The sequence below is a fragment of the Anas acuta genome, chromosome 14 (assembly GCF_963932015.1).
Source record: "Anas acuta chromosome 14, bAnaAcu1.1, whole genome shotgun sequence".
Classification (NCBI taxonomy): domain Eukaryota; kingdom Metazoa; phylum Chordata; class Aves; order Anseriformes; family Anatidae; genus Anas; species Anas acuta.
This window is the reverse complement of record NC_088992.1, coordinates 11,819,561-11,837,494: the sequence shown is the minus strand read 5'-3', so window position 1 is coordinate 11,837,494 and position 17,934 is coordinate 11,819,561. Positions and strand designations below refer to the sequence as shown.

The following is a 17,934-nucleotide window of genomic DNA, read 5'->3' as shown; positions in this document are numbered from 1 at the left end:
GACACCTTATTGTTTTTTAGTCTGGAAAGCTGCAGAGCCTCAGAGGAGAAGGTTTACTGGAAGCAGGCAATGCAGTGCACCAAAGCATGGCTGCCTAAGGCTCTGTTAGCAAAGAGCAACAGGCAGCTGCCATCTGAAAAAGCCACTCGTGTTTGCAGTGTCTAGGGAATGCCAAGCATGACTTACCACCTCCAGACAATGGGGACATTCTGCCACTGGCCCTCAGCAAAGGGGAAGGGAAAGGACAGCCCGAGCCTGAAATGATTAGAATGGAGATACAGCTCTATCTGCTGAGCAGATGTCAGAGCCCAGACAGGGAGGATACTTTATCTCCAGAGAGAGCAGATGCACAAGCTCTTGAGACACAGCTAGTTCTGCCTGGCTATTAAAAGATGCAGAGGTTTCATGTTCATGATGCTATAAAAGCCCAGGTGCCAGAGAAATCCAGTCCTGGCACTTGTGATGCATGAGTTTTGATCTTCCTCAAATACCTGTGTTTCAGCTGCTCCTTATCAGATGAATTTTCAAATGTGTTGCACACCTTTGGCCCCAGCACAGGGTACGCAGCCCGTTCCTGTAGCAAGGCTCACGTCCTTGCATAGACAAATCCCATGTCAACAGGCTGGCGGTGCACTTGGGTGTTACACTCCTACGTTTTAATACCTGACACAATTCTCTCGGCAGGAGGAACAGCTGAGATCTCATGAAAATAAAATGAAGCAGATTGCAGATGAATTAGCAGAGCATAAATCACATCCTGTAGAGAAGAGCCTCAAGTCGAAAGAGGCTGAGGAGTACAGGCTCAAAGAACATTACCTAATTTTTGAGGTAAAGGAACTTTCATCTTTTATGTGATAAATGATATCTTGGCTGATTGAGGAGAATTGAGAACTGCAGAGTGGGTGCTGTGAGCCTGGGGGAGGGGGGGAAGGGAGGGGAGGGGAGGGGAGGGGAGGGGAGGGGAGGGGAGGGGAGGGGAGGGGAGGGGAGGGGAGGGGAGGGGAGGGGAGGGGAGGGGAGGGGAGGGGAGGGGAGGGGAGGGAAGGGAAGGGAAGGGAAGGGAAGGGAAGGGAAGGGAAGGGAAGGGAAGGGAAGGGAAGGGAAGGGAAGGGAAGGGAAGGGAAGGGAAGGGAAGGGAAGGGAAGGGAAGGGAAGGGAAGGGAAGGGAAGGGAAGGGAAGGGAAGGGAAGGGAAGGGAAGGGAAGGGAAGGGAAGGGAAGGGAAGGGAAGGGAAGGGAAGGGAAGGGAAGGGAAGGGAAGGGAAGGGAAGGGAAGGGAAGGGAAGGGAAGGGAAGGGAAGGGCTTACGTGCTAGATGTGTGCTATGTGGCAGTGATAAGCCTCACTGTTTTCCATTGAATCTATAAAAAGAAATGACATTTCCTCCCCTCTGTGATTTCTAACACAAGGCGTGGAAAAGTGATGAGAGAAATAAAATCTTCCTTTACTGTTCTGGAACTTGAAATTTCCTCATGTCCCAAATAAGGAAGGGATTCTGTTCTCAGTGCACATCAGCCTTTTCCAGAAACATTCATAAAAATCTAAAGGAAACTGTGGGAGTATTAATCTTGTTTTGCTGTAACTGTTACTGTAAATAGAGCCAAAACCAGCATTGCAGGTGCTTGCAGACTTTTTGAGGATGTACGTAGCTAAATTTAAATGCCCTGCAAAGTCTCAGTAGCATTTAATTGAAGAAATGGGATATTTTGTTCCAGAGAAAGTTGAGCACAAGGCAGAAATCCTGCCACAGAGGTGGCAATGGGGTGGGACTGCTGGAGGGTCTATTCCTGCTTTCAGCAGGAGCTTAGATTATTCCCAGTTTTAGCCTGGGCTGAGTGTGGCATTTTCTTGCCATCCCTGGAAATGGATGGAAATCTCCCATCTCCCACAATCCAGGGCTCCACCACCCACTTGGGGAAAGAACATCATGTAATGTCCAGCCTGAATCACCAGAGCCATAGTTTGTGGCTGCTGGTTCCCTTGTGTTTGTGCCAACCGCTGCTGCCTCCTGTTTTCCAGACATCTTGTTTTTGATATCTGCAGAGGAGTAGTCTCCATCCAAGCTTTTTCTTTAGGCTCCCTTTGCAGTCTGCAAGAAGAAGCTGGCACTTCCAGAGCATGACTCATCTAATCTATTTTATGAGATATACTCTAGAAATGCTTGTTTCTCTGTGCTGACAAAGAAGTGAGTATAGGCTTCCTCTGAGGCGTTAGAGGAAAGGACTGGGGTTTTACATAAGTCCATAAAAAGAGGTCCCATCTACTCTTGAAATGATGCCAGGCAGAGAAGAGATTGCCTCCATTTTTTTGCTGTCCTCTGTGAAGAGCAATGGGGGCACAGCTTAATGGTCACAGTGAATTACTGGATGAAAACAATGCAAGCAGAAATATTTATATCAACCGAGAGGAACTTTCCATGTGCTAAACGGGGACATCCTCACAGCGTTGTTCTCAGACAGGCAGGCAGGAGTGTGGGAACTCTGAATGTCTTGGGTCAGGACGAAGCAGATCTGCACTTCAGCCACAATAACCTCATGCAACACTATAGGCTTGGGGCAGGGTGCCCAGAAGACTGTAAAGAGGAAAGGGACCTGGGACTGTTGATCGATGCTTGGCTGAACATGAGCCGGCAGTGTGCTCAGGTGGCCTAGAAGGCCAGCAGCACACTGGCCTGTGTTAGAAATAGTGTAGCCAGCAGGAGCAGGGAGCTGGTTGGCCTGTACTCTTCTCTGGTGAGGCTGCACCTCAAGTGCTGTGTTCAGTTTTGGGCCCCTCACTATAGGAAGGACATCGAGGCCCAGCGAGGCATCTGGAGCGTGTCCAGAGAGGGCAACAAAACTGGTGAGGGGTCTGGAACACAAGTCTTATGGGGAGCAGCTGAAGGAGCTGGGGTTGTTTAGTCTGGAGGAGAGGAGGCTCAGGGCAGATCTCACTGCACTCTACAACTTCCTGAAGGGAGGTTGTGGTGAGGAGAGGGTCAGCCTCTCTCTCAAATAACTAATGGTAGGACTCGGGGAAGTGGCCACAAGTTGCACCTGGGGAGATTTAGGTTAGAATTCAGGAAAAGCTTTTTCTCTCAGAGTGGTCAGGTGCTGGAATGGTGCTTGCCCAGGGAGGTGGTCGAGTGGTCAAGTGGTCGAGTTAGTCCCTGGCGGTGTTCAAGAAGTGCCTGGACAAGGTGCTACGAGATATGATTTAGCAGCTTAGTGGGCAGCATTGGAGGACGGTTGGACTAGATGATCTTGTAGGTTCTTTCCAAACTTGTGTTTCTATGATTCTATGATTCTGTTCTATGTTGGTCTTTTGTTGCCTCCAGTACCCACCTTAAACAATCAGAGTGGCAGTCAAGACCTGTAAAAGCAAGAGTCTTGCACAACCATCCGCTTTTTCCTCAACCCTTTGAACTGCAAGTTAATAAGTCTTTGAAGGCTTTGGTTAGACCAGACATTGTGCTGTCATTAAATAGCTCTTGCAGCGTGTGAACAGTGGGATCCTGATAATATAGTATGTGTTTTCCTGCAGTAGCAGATGGCATCGCCTCTGCTTTCCACACATGCAGTGTCCTGTCCCTGTTCCCAAGCGTTTTTCTCTGTTTTGTCTTTCCCTGCAGAAGAGCCGCTACGAGACATACATCAATCTGCTGTGCATGAAAATAAAAGTTGGGACAGATGACCTGGAGAGAATTGAAACCAGTTTCTTTAAGGTGGAAGCTGATGACATTGCTTTGCGGAAGACACATTCAAGCCCTTCCTTGAGCCAAGGGCATGTGTCTGTCACCTGTAAGGTGGAAAAGGACATAATAGAGCAGAACACTTAACAAGGAACGTGTGCATGGGTGAAATGAACTGGTGATGCTTTGCGCTCCTGGACTAGATCAATGAGCACAATTTTACCTAGGAAATTATACAAACAAAACCGTAGACGTGTATGACACGGTGACTGCTCTAGTGAAAGAAGTCAAAGAAGCTTTAGTTGACACTCCTTGGCAATGCTCTGGCATTTCAGCATCATGGACACTCCATCTCTTCTTTTCCCCAACAGCACCAGTGGCTTTTCTTTCCCTTCTACTGCAGCCTGCACAATAAAGGGATACGCTCATTCTCCAGGTGCCAGGTTGCTCTCTTCCACCAGCCCTATCTTCTCCTCCTCCTTCCTCCTTCTCTCCCTGGAGTTTCCACTGGTTCACATCCACAGTTCCCAGCAGGGCAAGAAACTCAGCCGGGACAATGGTGTCTGCGTCACCACCAGCACTCTCAGAGAAAGGCACAGAGCAGCAGGGAGCACATCCCTCGCACCAGAGGAGTGCTGTCTGGCACGTCACGATAGGACAGGTTTCGTGAGCTAGCCACCAACTGAGTGAGAGGCGTCTTCAGCACAGTGTGTGGGACTGTCATCTGCCCATGGCAGTAGAGGCCTGAAGTGCCCTCTGTCACCCTATCCTTTTTATATATATATAAATATATATACATATGAATATATATAAATAAATATATATATATAAGGAAAACTTAATATGGGATTTTAACCTCAGTGTGCAAGAGAAGGTAAGCTGCCTGGAGAAGACACTAGGGACCATGGAGGGTCTGAACAGGACATTTTCAAAAATGCAGTAGCCTATGTTTCTTTCTTTTTTTTTTTTCTTTTTTTTTTTTTTTTCCTTTTTGTACTTGAATGGAAAGCCCCCCTGGCTTTGCTGTGAAACATCGCACTCCTGTTCCTGTTTGTTGAGACAAACTAGCCAAATGGCTGTTTATTTAGCATCCATGGCTTCTGCCACTTTGGGTTCAAGCACAGTTGGAAATGTGCTTCAGATCCAGCTGAACCTTTGTGTGCAGGAGCAATTTTAACTGCCCATCAGTGTTGTAGTTCCTCCATTTTGCGATTCGTATGCTGTACTCTTTTAAAGAGGGAATTGTGTTTCCGTTCCTTTCTGCTGTCTGTGGTCCAATGATTTACTGTTGTACTAGAAGCGATTCCACTGCATTTCAATGCCACAACTGTCCTCCCGCACTTTATTTATTTATTTTGCTATTTGGTTTGGTTCCTTATCCCAAATTGCCTTTCTTTCCTTTAGGTGCATTCATAGTAATCAAGTTCCAGTTTTGAAGGATCTTGTAGCTGCTAACTACAGTCATTTATTGTTTATATTTTGCAGCATTTTTTAAACAAAGAAGATTTATTTGGACCTTCAAAGTCTGAGAGACTATTGACTACTGTTTTCCACGATGGTTCATACTACTAAAAACCTCCATCCTATTTTGTCACCTCTTCTTTTATCTCTGTTTCTTTGTACAGTTTGATAGCTTATTTGAAATGATGCACTAAGAATCATGTAAAAAAGAATAACAATAAAGCTGAATCTGTTGGTAAAGAGAATTGGTCTGAAATGTGGTTCCACTGTGTGCTGGATTGGTCGCAGGCTTCACAGCCCTGCATGACCACGTTGACACAGACCTCTATCAGCTCCTGCAAAGAGAAAGCCAGGACTCTCTGGCCAGAACCAGAAAGTAGCAATACTTTTCCATGAGTAGGGTGCCAGCACACCTATCCTACTGAAAGCACTTGCCTGCCTAATCTTTGGATGGATGGCTTGCCGGTAAAGCAGGTGAGACAGATGGGCTGCTTTATTGACATGTTCAGGTAAGATTTCCTTTTATCTGGTGCATCTCAGGTCTGTCAGTCCATGTAGGTTTATGGGAGGAGAAAGATGTCAACATCTGCACTGGTGGTTGGAGATGTTCTGGGAACTGTTCTCGGAGGAGCGTTTATCTTCATTGGGTGTTGTAGCTGTTTCTCGAATGTGCCATGTTCTTTGCAGTGTCAGGTGTAGGTGCAGGCATCCCTTACACTGGGGGCCTTCAGGATACTCCTACCCACATGAAGCATCTGGTTCTGGAGATGCCCACTCACTCACTCAGTGGACGCCTAGGTGAAAGTCAGGCCCAACTTTTGCTGTCCAAAATCCCAGGCAATATCTTGTGCCTCAGCCTGTCCTTTCTGACTAACCCTTACCTCAGGCAGTAGAATCTCTAAGCTCTAATTTGTCCAAGAAAGCCCAAAAGAGCGTCTTTTTCCCCCATGTTGAAGGTGCCACTCTGTCATCCTTGGGCAGGACTAAGTTGCAGGAAAGAGCGGGATCTTGTGAAGTCTTCTTTGTGCACCAGGCCTCAGAGTCATGAGGGTCTCCACCCAGTGGATGTGGCAGCATGGATTAAAGAGCCCTTGGCAAGATAACCAAGGGAGTTAAACCTGCACTTGGTGACAACCAACACAGTTTGTCCTGGTACACAAGGGCTCATCTGGGTGCATATGCCTTTGCAGATGTGGTGCCCTCTTACCTACAAGGGGGCACTAAGAATACCCCAAAACGTCTTGTTGGACCAACCTTCCACCTCAGTGTATGAGGCAAAAATTGCTTTTTGTTTGTTTGTTGTTTTGTTTTTGTTTTTATTTGTTTTCTCCCTCTTTCCCTGCCTGGAGGAGAAGGACTCAGCTGCTGCTATGAGAGGGCAGCAGCTTAGAGGAATTAAACAGACAGATCCTTTTCTCCTCCTGAAAGGCACCCAAATGCACTTTCTTCCACAACATGCAGCCGAAACATGAAATCTTCCCCCTGCACCATGCATCCTGTGAGGAGGAGCAGCCGCAGAGAGCACGCGACATGGCCAGCAGCTCCCCTAAGCCCCTGGCAGGGTCAGGGCCAATGCCACAATGTAGATGTGAGCACTCAGGTGCAGGCAGTGCCCATTTGACAGGCAATGGGACAAAACTGCTGACAGCTTTGTCAGGAGGTTTTATAATCCCAAAGCCAGGGTCTGACATTCCTCTCCTGTTTGCACCGCACCATTTATTTCCACAAAGTGATTCCAGCCCCTCTGGGAAGGGTGGCATCATCGTACTTGCCGAGCAGAGATGGCATGAGGTGTCAGTGGCTCCCCCCACCTGTGAAAATTGCTCTAAAATATTAATGGCTAAATCCTAACAATACACATAGTTGGAGATGAGGGCTTTAAAAATAGACCAGACGGGGAAAAAATGAGATAGATACAAGCTTCCTTCAGAGGCAATTTGAGAGAAAAGTAGTGTAACTGCCACCAAATACAGAACAAAATTATGGGAAACCAGGGGCACATGAAACAAGAAATCACCACAAGAAATCACGAGGCAGCTACGGCTCAGAGTTAGTGATGTCTCTATCTGTAGAGTGTCACGAGTCCCTGAAAACCACGGAGCAGTAAAACATCTCCCTGCATGGGACTGAGCAGATGGTGATGGTGATGCCCTGGTGTGGAGCAGCTGCCCTGAGCACTCCCCCATGGTTCAGCCACACCACTGTGCTGCACAGCAGCCCAAAGTGCAGCTGTAGGAGGCCCCAGAGCTGCAGCTTTCCTGCAATGCAGATGTTGCTGAGGGGACAACTTTATTACAGCATCAGGTGGACTTCTCCAGGAGCAGAGCTCACCAGCTCACGGACACAGGGGAGAGCCGATCAGGGAAGCAGGGTGGCTCTGGGAATCCAAAGGCCCCTCATCTCTGCCATCTTTAAGCTTGGTTTCCCCAGGGATCCTCACCCCGGGTGAGCTCCCACACCCAGGGAGGTGCTCTCTGCCTATTCCTGTCAACCTTGCTGTGCTCCAGGAGCTGCTGGAGGAGCTAAGTCAGGAGATCAAGGTCAATGGTCAGCCACAGCCTGTCCCAGGAACAAACAGGAGGGTGGATAGCTGCATGGCCAAGCACAGCTCTGGTCCTGCAGACAATGAAAGCAGCTCAGCACCTGGCAAAGCTGCTTTCATCCAGCAAGGCATGGGGCTGCACAAAAGTGGGACAAGATGTGTCCGGAGACTACATGACAAAGGTCCTCCAAACCAGGACTTGACCCTACCACCTTTATCTCCAGTCCTAGACATCTAGTACCTCCTTTGCACACTGCTGTTGGGTAGACAGTACATTGAACACATAGCAGGAGGGCAGGATCCTTTTGCTTTCAATCTTTGGGAAATCAGTGTTGAGATGCTTTTATTCAGGGTGCAGTGCTGAGCCCTCTGGTCTGGCTGGAATCCCCACAGTACATGTGATGGATGTCAGGGGAGGTCTGTGACCCAGAAAGGTCAGCTCCAAGACAATGAACATCCTGATGCTGGAGCAGAAGAAGCCCAGACTGAGGCTGTGCAGCAGTTTAGCCTGGCCTTCATCCCAGACTGAGGGACTGGGGATTTCTCTCATAGCTCTGCGTGTTTCTATGAGGTCAACTCTGAAAAGTCTTCACATGTAGGGACCAGAGTTTAAGAGGTCCCTTTCCTACTAGATGGCATCAGCTGGGACTTTTTGGCATCTGTCATATCACTGAGCAGGAACTAGGCAGCTGGGCTGAGCCATGCAACACCATGATATAATCTCAGAAACTGCTTCCTGTGAATAAACCATAATGTTAGAGATCCCCCTACATGTGAACGAGCCAGAGTCAGAGATTTGCCATGCAAGAGCTGAAGAAGGGACCTTTTTTGCAGGTGGGCAGCATAGCACTTGCAGAATTGGACCCAATGCATCTCCAGTCCACTGCAGAAGTCACGGGAATCAGTGCCAGCATGCAGAGTACACTGCATGCATCTTGGCCTTTCTTGTCAGAACAAAAAGCTTCCACCAGTGGGGTGATGGGGTGAACCTCCCAGCCTGGAGGTGGAGAATGAGTGGCATCCTCTCAGATGTGTGGGGTAGCATCCATTCACCTCAGTAAGCCTCCACTCCTGAGCCCAGTGGTGAAGGTGAAACGTCCAGTCAGGTAGAAAAACACCAACCTCTGGGACTTCAGGGGCATAGACACTTAAGGGACTGGAGTATCAGTCTTAGGTGGAGATGCTGAGAGAGCTGGGACTGTTCAGCCTGGAGAAGTAAGGGCTCAAGGGGGCCTTATTCATGTATATGAATATATGATGGGATGGGATGGACTGGCAGACAAGACTTTTCTCAGTAGGGTTTGGTGACGGGATGGGAGGAAGTGAGTGGGCACAAATTAAAAAAAAAATAGTGAGTGGGCACAAATTAAAAAAAAAAATAAATTAAGAAATGGAGTTTGAACACAAGAAGATGCTTTTTTTTTTTTTTTTTTTTTTTTTACTGTGAGGATGACCAAGCACTGGCTTGGGTTGCCCAGAGAGGTTGTGGCATCTCCCTCCTTGGAGATCTTCAAAAGCCATCTGCATCTGGTCCTGGGCACTCAGCTCTGGGTGTCCCTGCTTGAGCAGGCAGTTGGACCAGCTGACATCCAGAGGTCCCTGCCAACCCAAATCATTCTGTGATTCTGTGTATTGTACTTGTCACAGCCTACCCATTGCCCCCCACATTGCCTTAGATCAATGCTGCCCACAGTTTGTTATTTCTTATTTTATTTATAATATAAAAAATGTTCAAGTGTTAAACAGTCGAGAGTTCTGACATTCAGACAATCCAGAGCAAACTTTGACAATCATCTTATGACAAATTAGCAGAGTTTTCTATCTGACCCCATCACGGGTGAGGAATAGAGGGTTTAGTTACTTTATTGCTAAAAGTTAAATGAAATACACTGTCAATTGTTGTATTATCTTCTCAGTCACAGCTTCACCATGCATCCAATCTACAGTATCTGAAATGCAAAGGACATGCAGAAGTAAAAATATAAAAAGAAAAAAGTCAGGCTACAATGTAAACAGGTTTGCTGCAGAGAACTGAGGCGAGAGGGGCACTTCCACCAGGATGCTCTGCTGCCTGGAAACGCAGGACTGTCTCTTTGCGCCACAGAGCCAATGGCCAGAGCTGCTCCGGGTTTGGAAACACGATGTCTGTCATCGGTGGCAAGACATTACAGTAACAACTGTCTTTACAACAAAGGGCACGGCGGGACAGAGGAATCCGCTCGTTGGGCTGCCCCGTGTGGTGCCCGCGGTGCTTCCCAGCCAACGCAAGGGGCTATGCGCGGGGCCGGAGCACTCGGACACCAGGGCAGCACAGCCAGCGGCTGTCTGGCACAGCACCTGGGGCAGCAGTGGCCATGCTGTGCCCTCTGGGCGTCCTCGGTGGCAAGCATGGTGCGCAGGACACTGCAGCCCACACAGCACCATAGCAAATGCCACACCATGGCCACTGCGTGCTTGGTCAAGGGGATGCCACAGCCAGCATGGCACCAGGTCCGGTGCGGCTCTGCCCTGCCAGGACCACTGTGCAGTGCCACCAGCCTGTCAGGGCTGGCTTCAGTGACTGTATTCAACCATAGGTAACAGGGTTTTATTTCACCACATTCCTACAAATGTCTTACGTATCGGACTACAAACCTGTGCCAACCCAATTTCACACTCACATGTGAAACGGCCAAAAGTTGAGAGCTATACTGTAAGGGCTGCTGCTGCTTTTCATTTTCTCTTCCTACCTGTGTGGCAAAAGAAACATTATTTCTGCATTTCGGTATGGTGCTGCTCAGTTTCTTTTTCTCCTGATTTAAGCAAAAATACAAGTATTTTATGGGGCAAGACAGACCCCCATTAGACATGATAATGGAAATGCTCCCAATCATGTCCTTGATGTGTGTTAAAATGATAGAACAAGATCATTAATAGCAGGGTATAGGGCAAAGTGGTGAGGCTGTTTTCTTCTGATGGAAGAGTGCCCTTGTGACAGGTTGTCTCCCAAATAAAAATCTGTGATCTTAAAAATGCTACTGAAACAGAATCCTCGGCATGAATCCCAGCACTAGCATACAGCAAAAGGCACCACGATAGTTTTATTTTCTATTTTTAAGTAGTCAAAAATTGGCCCACCTTTTTTTTTTTTTTTTTTACTTTATTGTTTGTTTCCATTTCTTCTTTTTTTTTTTATTTTTTAATTTTTTTTCTTGGAAGCTGAAAATCAAGACATTACATATAAATAGAGATTCCCTATAAAAAAGTCATTGCTGTTAGCTATTATAAGACAACTTTGCTAAAATGAAAATAAAACATTTTATTTGTTATATTTTTTCCTCTTTTATATAAAATAAAAATATTTATTTTTGTCTCATTTTTTTGTTTTGCCTCCCTCCTCCGCCTCCTCCATGCGGGTATGTCTGCGAGGCGCCTAGAGAGGATCGGGGTCTTGTTTGGGCGTTGTGTGTGCCAGGCTGCTGCGCCCGCTCTCCCCGTGAGCGCTGTGCCTGCTGTAGGAATGGTAAGTCCGGCTGTCACCTGGCCGGTGGAGCGGAGGCGACTCTGTGTTCATCGTCTCATTGTTCTGAGTGCTTAGGAAGGGGGTGCTCTCAGCCACCAGCTCCTCGTCAGACTCGCTGTAAGAGGCGCTGCTCAAGGAGAAGGAGTCCCGGACCGCTCTGGCTCTGTGGGGTACGTGCCCGTTCAGTTTGGACTTTTTCCAACGCTTGTTGCTGCTGGCTGTTTTCTTTGGCTGTTCTAGTGCTGTGACATACTCCTGTGTCGTCTCATACTCGTCATCCTCCGTGATGCGGAAGGGGCTGGAGGGCAGGCTCCCCATGCTGTCGTTTAGGTAGGTCTTCCTTTGGTAGTAGCTGTCGTACCTCTGCGTGTCCTGGAAGGGAAGCTGGTACCGCCGCAGGAGGGGCTGCTGTTCCTCCACGCGGAAGCTGATGGGAGCTGCTGGGGGCAGGGAGACAGCGTGTGCGGAGTTGGGGGAGGTGATCTCAAAGGTGGGCACCTGCGTGGCCATCGAGTAGTGGAAATCCACGGGCGACAGGCGTGCTGGTGTGGTCAGGGCTGACACGTACCTGGAAGAAACAACACCTCTGTTTGGACAGGGAGCATCCCAAACCCTGCCAGCTGCAGCTGCACTCTGCTGAACACCCGGCACCGATATGGGGGACCCCTGATGTGCCTGGTTCTGGAGCACTGCATCTCCTGGGGAAAAAGGTGGAGGGACCTTGTACTGCAGTGCCTGAGGGAGGATGAGCTGCCGGCTTTGGTGGGTGTTTGGGCACCAAAGCATGGTGGTCCCCAAGACCAGCTTTCCTGAGGGAGTTGCTCAGTGTGCACCCTTGTTCCTCCACCGTGTGAGGAGCTCACCACAGAGCCCAGCACTTGGCAGCTGAGATGTGGCTCCCAGGGAGCCTTCATGCCAGCTGAGCTGGATGTGCTTCCCTGCTGCAGGATAAGGGTCAGGACCAGTCAGGACTGTTGGGACTGAACTTTATCTGGGACAGGGCAATTCTCACCCTGCAACACTGCAAATCTTGCAGCACGTCCCAGCAGCCTGTCTGAATGGACTGGGATCAGAAACAAGTGAACAACTTGCCTTCTTTGGACAAGTCCCATTGCCCTGAGGGGTAAATGCCCGAAAGAGGTTGGGTGGCCACCTGTGTCACCCATGGTGACTCATGGAGGGCTGCAGCAAGTGTGGAGATGTGCTTCAGCACCATGAGGAACCAGACACAGGAAGAGGACAACTCTCTGTCACTAGCTGGTGATTTCCCATCTCTGCAGTCATCTTCCCCAGAGAGCTGGGTCTTACAGAGCCCCATCCCAAGGCTGTGCTCACATGCAGCACGTCTGCTCTCCATGCCACCCACAGGTACACTGAGGGCTTATCCAAGTACCTGGGAGCCAGCCCCTGCTTGAGCTGCTGCCCCACAAATCTGCCCTCCTTCTCTGCAGGGAGGACTTCATCAGTTGCTGATTGCAGCCAGATATTTTCAGCTGTTCTCAAACTTGCGCTCCAAACCTGTGTTGCCCCCAGGTGAGCAAGGAACAACTGACAAGGCGCAATGTTTGTTGCTGCTACCAGAGTGACCTCTTGGGGACCTGGTTTCCTCTGGTCAGGACCAGAGCTGGAGCTTCTCCTGGACTACCATGGGACTTCTACTCTAGGCCAGGGTGGAAGTGAATGGACTTTCATCCAGCAAAGAGGAGCACGGCTGGCCTCTGCCATGCCCAGGCAGCACGTAGCAGGGGAGTCTGACCTCTCGCTGTGCGGCGAGTCCCGCAGCGAATCCACCGAGTCGCGGTACTGCATCATGGGCCGCCGCGAGTCCTCAATGCAGAAGGCAGCCCCGCGGCGGGCCCGCGCCTCCACACATGCAGGGCTGTTGCATTTACTGGTTCCCACCGAAGACAGCATTATCCCAGACTGGGAATCTGAAGTCAGGCTCTCCGTCCGCTCCAGGCTCCAGGTGTGGCTTTCATGTCTGTGGATCAAAGTCCATACGGACAGTGAGCAAGGAACCCCTGCTAACGTCTTCTCCAAAATGCCACATGCAGCCACAGATCACACTGTGCTCTGCACTGACATCCCCTTTCTGTCTCTCATGGAAATACATCTGGCCAGGAAGGCCCAATTTTGATTTGTTTCACTGTTTCTTGGAGGTCTGATTTTAGAGAATAAAGAAGGGCATTGCAGTACACACTGGGTATTTAACTCACCAACTCCTGACAGTGGGAATAGGATGGGGCAGCCTCTGCAGGGAGGCCTGGGCAATTCTGCTTTGTAATCACAAAGTGTTTTGGTGCAGAGCAATGCACTGGCTGTGCCAAGGCAAGTCTGCAAAGGATCTTCACACATTGCCAAGAAACAGCCCCTTCACAAATGCTACCAGAACAGTCAGAAAAAGACTCAAAATTACTTCATGACCAACAGAGAAAAGCACTCCTACTAATTAAAAAAAAAAAAAAAAAAAGGTTTTGGCAGCAAAATACATTCAAGGAGCTAGTCTGAAGCTACCAGCTATGATGGATAGTCCTTGGTCAGCCTGGAACTCCCCCTGCCCCGAGATGACATCCCACAAGCACGCACCAGTGAAGCATGGGGTCCTGCACACACCGAGGGTCCACCCACGCTGGGCTGACTGCTCTCCATGGCACAAATCCATGTGGATTGGAGCAAGAGCTCTGAGCTCCCAAACTGCACCAGATGGAGCTGTGGTGGCAGAGTATTTTGGGTGGGGGTTTACAGAGGCCTCATTAAGACTTCCAAAGAAGTTGTTAATTATTAATAGCTCCAGGCACATGTTCAGTTGCAACCAAAGCATTGATTTATAACTTCAAACAGCATCCTCATTAGAGGAGCTGATAAAGTAAAATGGAACCATATTATGCTAGCAGTTTGCCTCTGGCATGACTTCAAGAGACACCTGCTCACTGCACTTGACTCAGGAAAATTATATGGCAGGTAGCCAGGACCAGAGGCTATGCAAGTAGGTATCTCCCCACACCTGTCATATATTAATGCCGCCCTCCAGACACAACTTTGCATCTTCAGGAGGTACTCAGAGATGGCCCTGGGATCCAAGGACTTTGAAGTGAGCCTTGAAGGCCAGCAAGGTGCAGCTCTGTGGTCACAGGAGTCTCTGTGCACCTTGCTCAAGCCTGCTCAAAGCTAGCCAGGATTCAGTTGCAGCATAAAAATTCAAAAAATCTGGAAAACACCCGATCTGCTCACTGAGGGGGGGATTTCCTTGGTTAAAGTAGTCATTTCCAGCCCAGCAAATCTTTCTTGTCTCCCTCTTTACTTACTGGAAGCTGAACCAATGGAGTCTGGGGAGGAATTTTCCTGAAAACCTATGCATGATACCTGAAGCTGATTTGCTGAATTGTACACTGAGTGCTCCTCCCTAATGAATGCCTGAACCCTGAATAAATCTGCCAGAATGCATCTTCAATCTTCACCTGAAAGGATTCACTGCTTCCTGGACAAATGGATACAAACACACCAGTCTAATGAAGTAAATAAGCCAGGATAACTTTTGCTTATGAAGTCAAAGCATGTGATCTACGTGTCATTGACAGAAGGTAAATATGGATCCCCCGCACCCTACAGTTACTTTTCAAAGGGATGCATTCTCACAGGGAAGCACTGTCACTTACTGGAAGAACTCAATGAGCTTCCATCATATAAGATGGAAGACCAGAATGCCCAAACTCAGAACAGTGCAGGACTTTCTCTAGAGCATTTGAATGACTTTTCTGGACACCAAAACAATGGAAAAGCTCCATCTGCAATATTAATGCTCTTAAGACCAGCAAGAAATTCAGCCTCTCAGTCATGCTGGTCTTCCCCCTTGATGGCTATTTTGAAATGTGAAAACCTATGTTTTTCTGATGAAAAACTTGATTCCCAAAATCAGACCCTAACTTTGCAGACTAGGCAAAATATTTTGTGATGTTTGTCATAGCTTACCTTACAGAAGGCAAATATATCAAGCATGAAATAACCATTGGATGCTTAATGAATTAATGCAGGTGTGCTGTACGGTTGCAAGAACAACTTGGAAAAGCTTCCCTAGGTGCATGCTCCAGTTTGAGTCTGTTCAAGGCATGAAAGTACAACTTCATATCCTGATTTCCACCTCTGTCAGTGCAGTAGGTTCCTGTTGGGTCCTTGCTGCAGTTGACCTGCAGCATCACACCTTTCCACACCTCTCACTAACCAGCTGTGATAGCAAAGATCTGCAGGTGTTGGCAACGGCCTGTATGGCACTGTAATGCCAAACATCAACTTAAAACAGAAAGAGAGATGAAAGGAGAATCTTTTACTGGCTTTGTATCCTAAGGCAAGCAGTAAGAGTTCAGGGGGAAATGGTATACATCACCTCTGGCTGGACGTTGGAGTGGCTGTGGAGCAGTGATGTGATGGGGAGCAGGAGTGACTTCCCGAAAAGGTTGTCTCTGTTTCCCTACGGATCACATGTTCGGTGGCAGAAACATTCTTAGAAATATACTGTAAAATACAAAGAATCACACAGATCAGCCAATAGCTTGTCAGCACTGCCGCAGCCAAATTCTGCTGGCTGCATTATTTCTGGTGAAACCACTTGAGGATTGAGCGAGTACCGCAGCTCCCTAGCCCACAGAAGGAAAAAAGGAAGCTGGAAAATGCCATGCAGTGGCCCCTCTCTGCCTCTGCACTTTGAATGCTGGAAAAGAGCCCTGGCACAGGGATTACAGAGGAGTATGAAGATCCAAGGGGTTCCCCAGACAGCTGTGGCAGCACTTTATATCTGATGCTACTGAGCAGAAATGCATCTCTTCTTGCAGGAGGTTATGCATCAGACAGAGTACCAAAAACAAGGCAACCATATGAGATCCGTCAGAAGCATAACCCTATTGAAACACTAGGTGTAATCCTAATATTTACACTGAAACATTCCTTCATCTAAAAGTAAGCAGGGTCAGCCGTGCTCTTCACAGGGAGAAAGCTCTCTGGGGGAGTCAGCATTTCAGGCTCAGATGGCTGGTTCTTTAAAATTTTCTTTACCTCCTCTTTCAGTGCCGGCTTTACACCTAGTTAAATTTTAGTTAAATTTTAGCATCCCAAAGGTAACCCAGCAGAGCTTGTAACTGACTCAGAATACTCATTGTACAAGGGCATGTAGTGATAGGACAAGGCTTAATAGTTTTAAACTGAAAGCACGTAGATTCAGATTAGATATGAGGAAGAAATTCTTTACTCTGAGGGTGTGAGGCACTGGAACCAGAGAGGTTGTGGATGCCCCATCCCTGGAGGTATTCAAGATTAGGCTGGATGAAGTTTTGAGCAACCTGATCTAGTGGAAGGTGTCCCTTCCCATGGCAAAGGGGATTGAACTAGCTGGTCTTTAAGGTCCCTTCCAACCCAAACCACTCTATGATGCTGTGATTTCCATCAGGGACCAGTGCACATGAACCTTTGCACACAGAGAAGGTTAAGGGAAGGCAAATGGAAATTTCCAAAGCAAAATTTTCAGAATGTGAGAAAGTAAAAATTCTCTGGCTCAGGGGAGTACTTTTGTTTTGGAAATGCCTCCCCTCTCCCTTTTTCTGATCCTGTCCAACAGCTTAGTTCAGCAAGGCACTTAAGCATGTTGACAGTGAGAACACACAGCTCAATGGGATTCTCCTATGACTGATGTTAGAAGAGTGGCCGAGCTGCTTTTCAGGATCTGGCCCTAAATTCTCAGATGGTTGTCACTAAAGTGACACACTGGGACCCCACCAGGTTGTTTCACCTTGCACAGGAAACAACTAGTATGGGCAGGTAGACATACGTGGTGCTGACCCATGATGTGCAACACAGACACCGTTGTTGCTCCAACCCCCACTGTGCTGTTCCCATTTGTCATGCTGCAAAATGAGGCTCACTTGGACAGCTTAATAAACGGGAAACATTGGGAATATCTCACAGAGAAGAAAACAGGATCACACTTGATTCATCACAACAAGCCTGTCCTGAGTGCCCTAATCTCATCTTTGATGCTTCAAAGTAAATTCTCATTTCCCTCTAGATTTTGTTTTGGGAAATGTTTCTGTGCAGAACCTCATCTTCTCATTCAATTTTCTTAGTATTTTCTCTTCTTGCAAAGGCACACAGGAGTGTAAGTGTACAAATCCACATCAAACCCCTGACAGAACATGTGTCCACTCAGTAACATACAGGGAGAATGAGACGAAGGTCTTACATCAGCCATTTGGATTTCCTCAGGATCCAAACGTGGATGGCTTGGCCCATTTGCAAGGCTCCTGTTCTGATGGGCAGGGCACATATTCTGTCGTAAATGATTATGCATCTGTTTTCTTTGTTTCCTTTAAAAAGGAAAGGAAAAAATCTATTAGGTTTATCTCATGGGGTCCTCTGCCTCCAGGTTTTTCTGGAGGAAGCAGATGATAAAGGAGGCAACAACCAGGTATTGATTCACCTCTTGACACGCTTGATATGTCAGTGGTATTTATGGAAAGCTGCAAATATTCAAAATTAGTCACCTTAGCTGCTTTTTCAAAGAAATGTGAATGTTTGCTACTATGGCTGCTTCAGGGAGCAGGGTCCACAGTCTCCTTGTTGCAAAACAAGGCCTGGCACAATGAAGTGGAGGCAGAGGAAGCATGGGACTAGGAGCAGAAGAGAAAAGTGGGGAGAAGGGAAAGGGGAAGCCAGTCCTGGCTTGGCCTTGGTGGCGAGGCACTTGAACTGTCCTGCTTTAAGCACGATGTGGGAC

At 48.0% G+C, this 17,934-nt stretch overlaps 2 protein-coding genes across 17 annotated transcripts in view; one reads left to right on the top strand and one right to left on the bottom strand.

The window, feature by feature from the left end:
* Nucleotides 1-5,375, top strand: part of PSD2 (pleckstrin and Sec7 domain containing 2) — an 84,358-nt gene extending 78,983 nt beyond the window's left edge. For all 4 annotated transcript variants that reach the window (XM_068698675.1, XM_068698676.1, XM_068698678.1 and 1 more), the window contains 2 exons: nucleotides 685-828; nucleotides 3,610-5,375. In XM_068698675.1, coding sequence (XP_068554776.1) covers nucleotides 685-828; nucleotides 3,610-3,816 — 351 coding nt within the window. In that variant the 3' untranslated portion in view covers nucleotides 3,817-5,375. The remainder of the gene's footprint in view (nucleotides 1-684; nucleotides 829-3,609) is intronic.
* Nucleotides 5,376-10,790: 5,415 nt separating this feature from the next.
* Nucleotides 10,791-17,934, bottom strand: part of NRG2 (neuregulin 2) — a 170,329-nt gene continuing 163,185 nt past the window's right edge. For all 13 annotated transcript variants that reach the window (XM_068698693.1, XM_068698694.1, XM_068698681.1 and 10 more), the window contains 4 exons: nucleotides 17,401-17,524; nucleotides 15,556-15,683; nucleotides 12,931-13,155; nucleotides 10,791-11,742 (listed from right to left, as the gene is read on the bottom strand). In XM_068698693.1, the coding sequence (XP_068554794.1) occupies nucleotides 11,085-11,742; nucleotides 12,931-13,155; nucleotides 15,556-15,683; nucleotides 17,401-17,524 (1,135 nt within the window). In that variant the 3' untranslated portion in view covers nucleotides 10,791-11,084. The remainder of the gene's footprint in view (nucleotides 11,743-12,930; nucleotides 13,156-15,555; nucleotides 15,684-17,400; nucleotides 17,525-17,934) is intronic.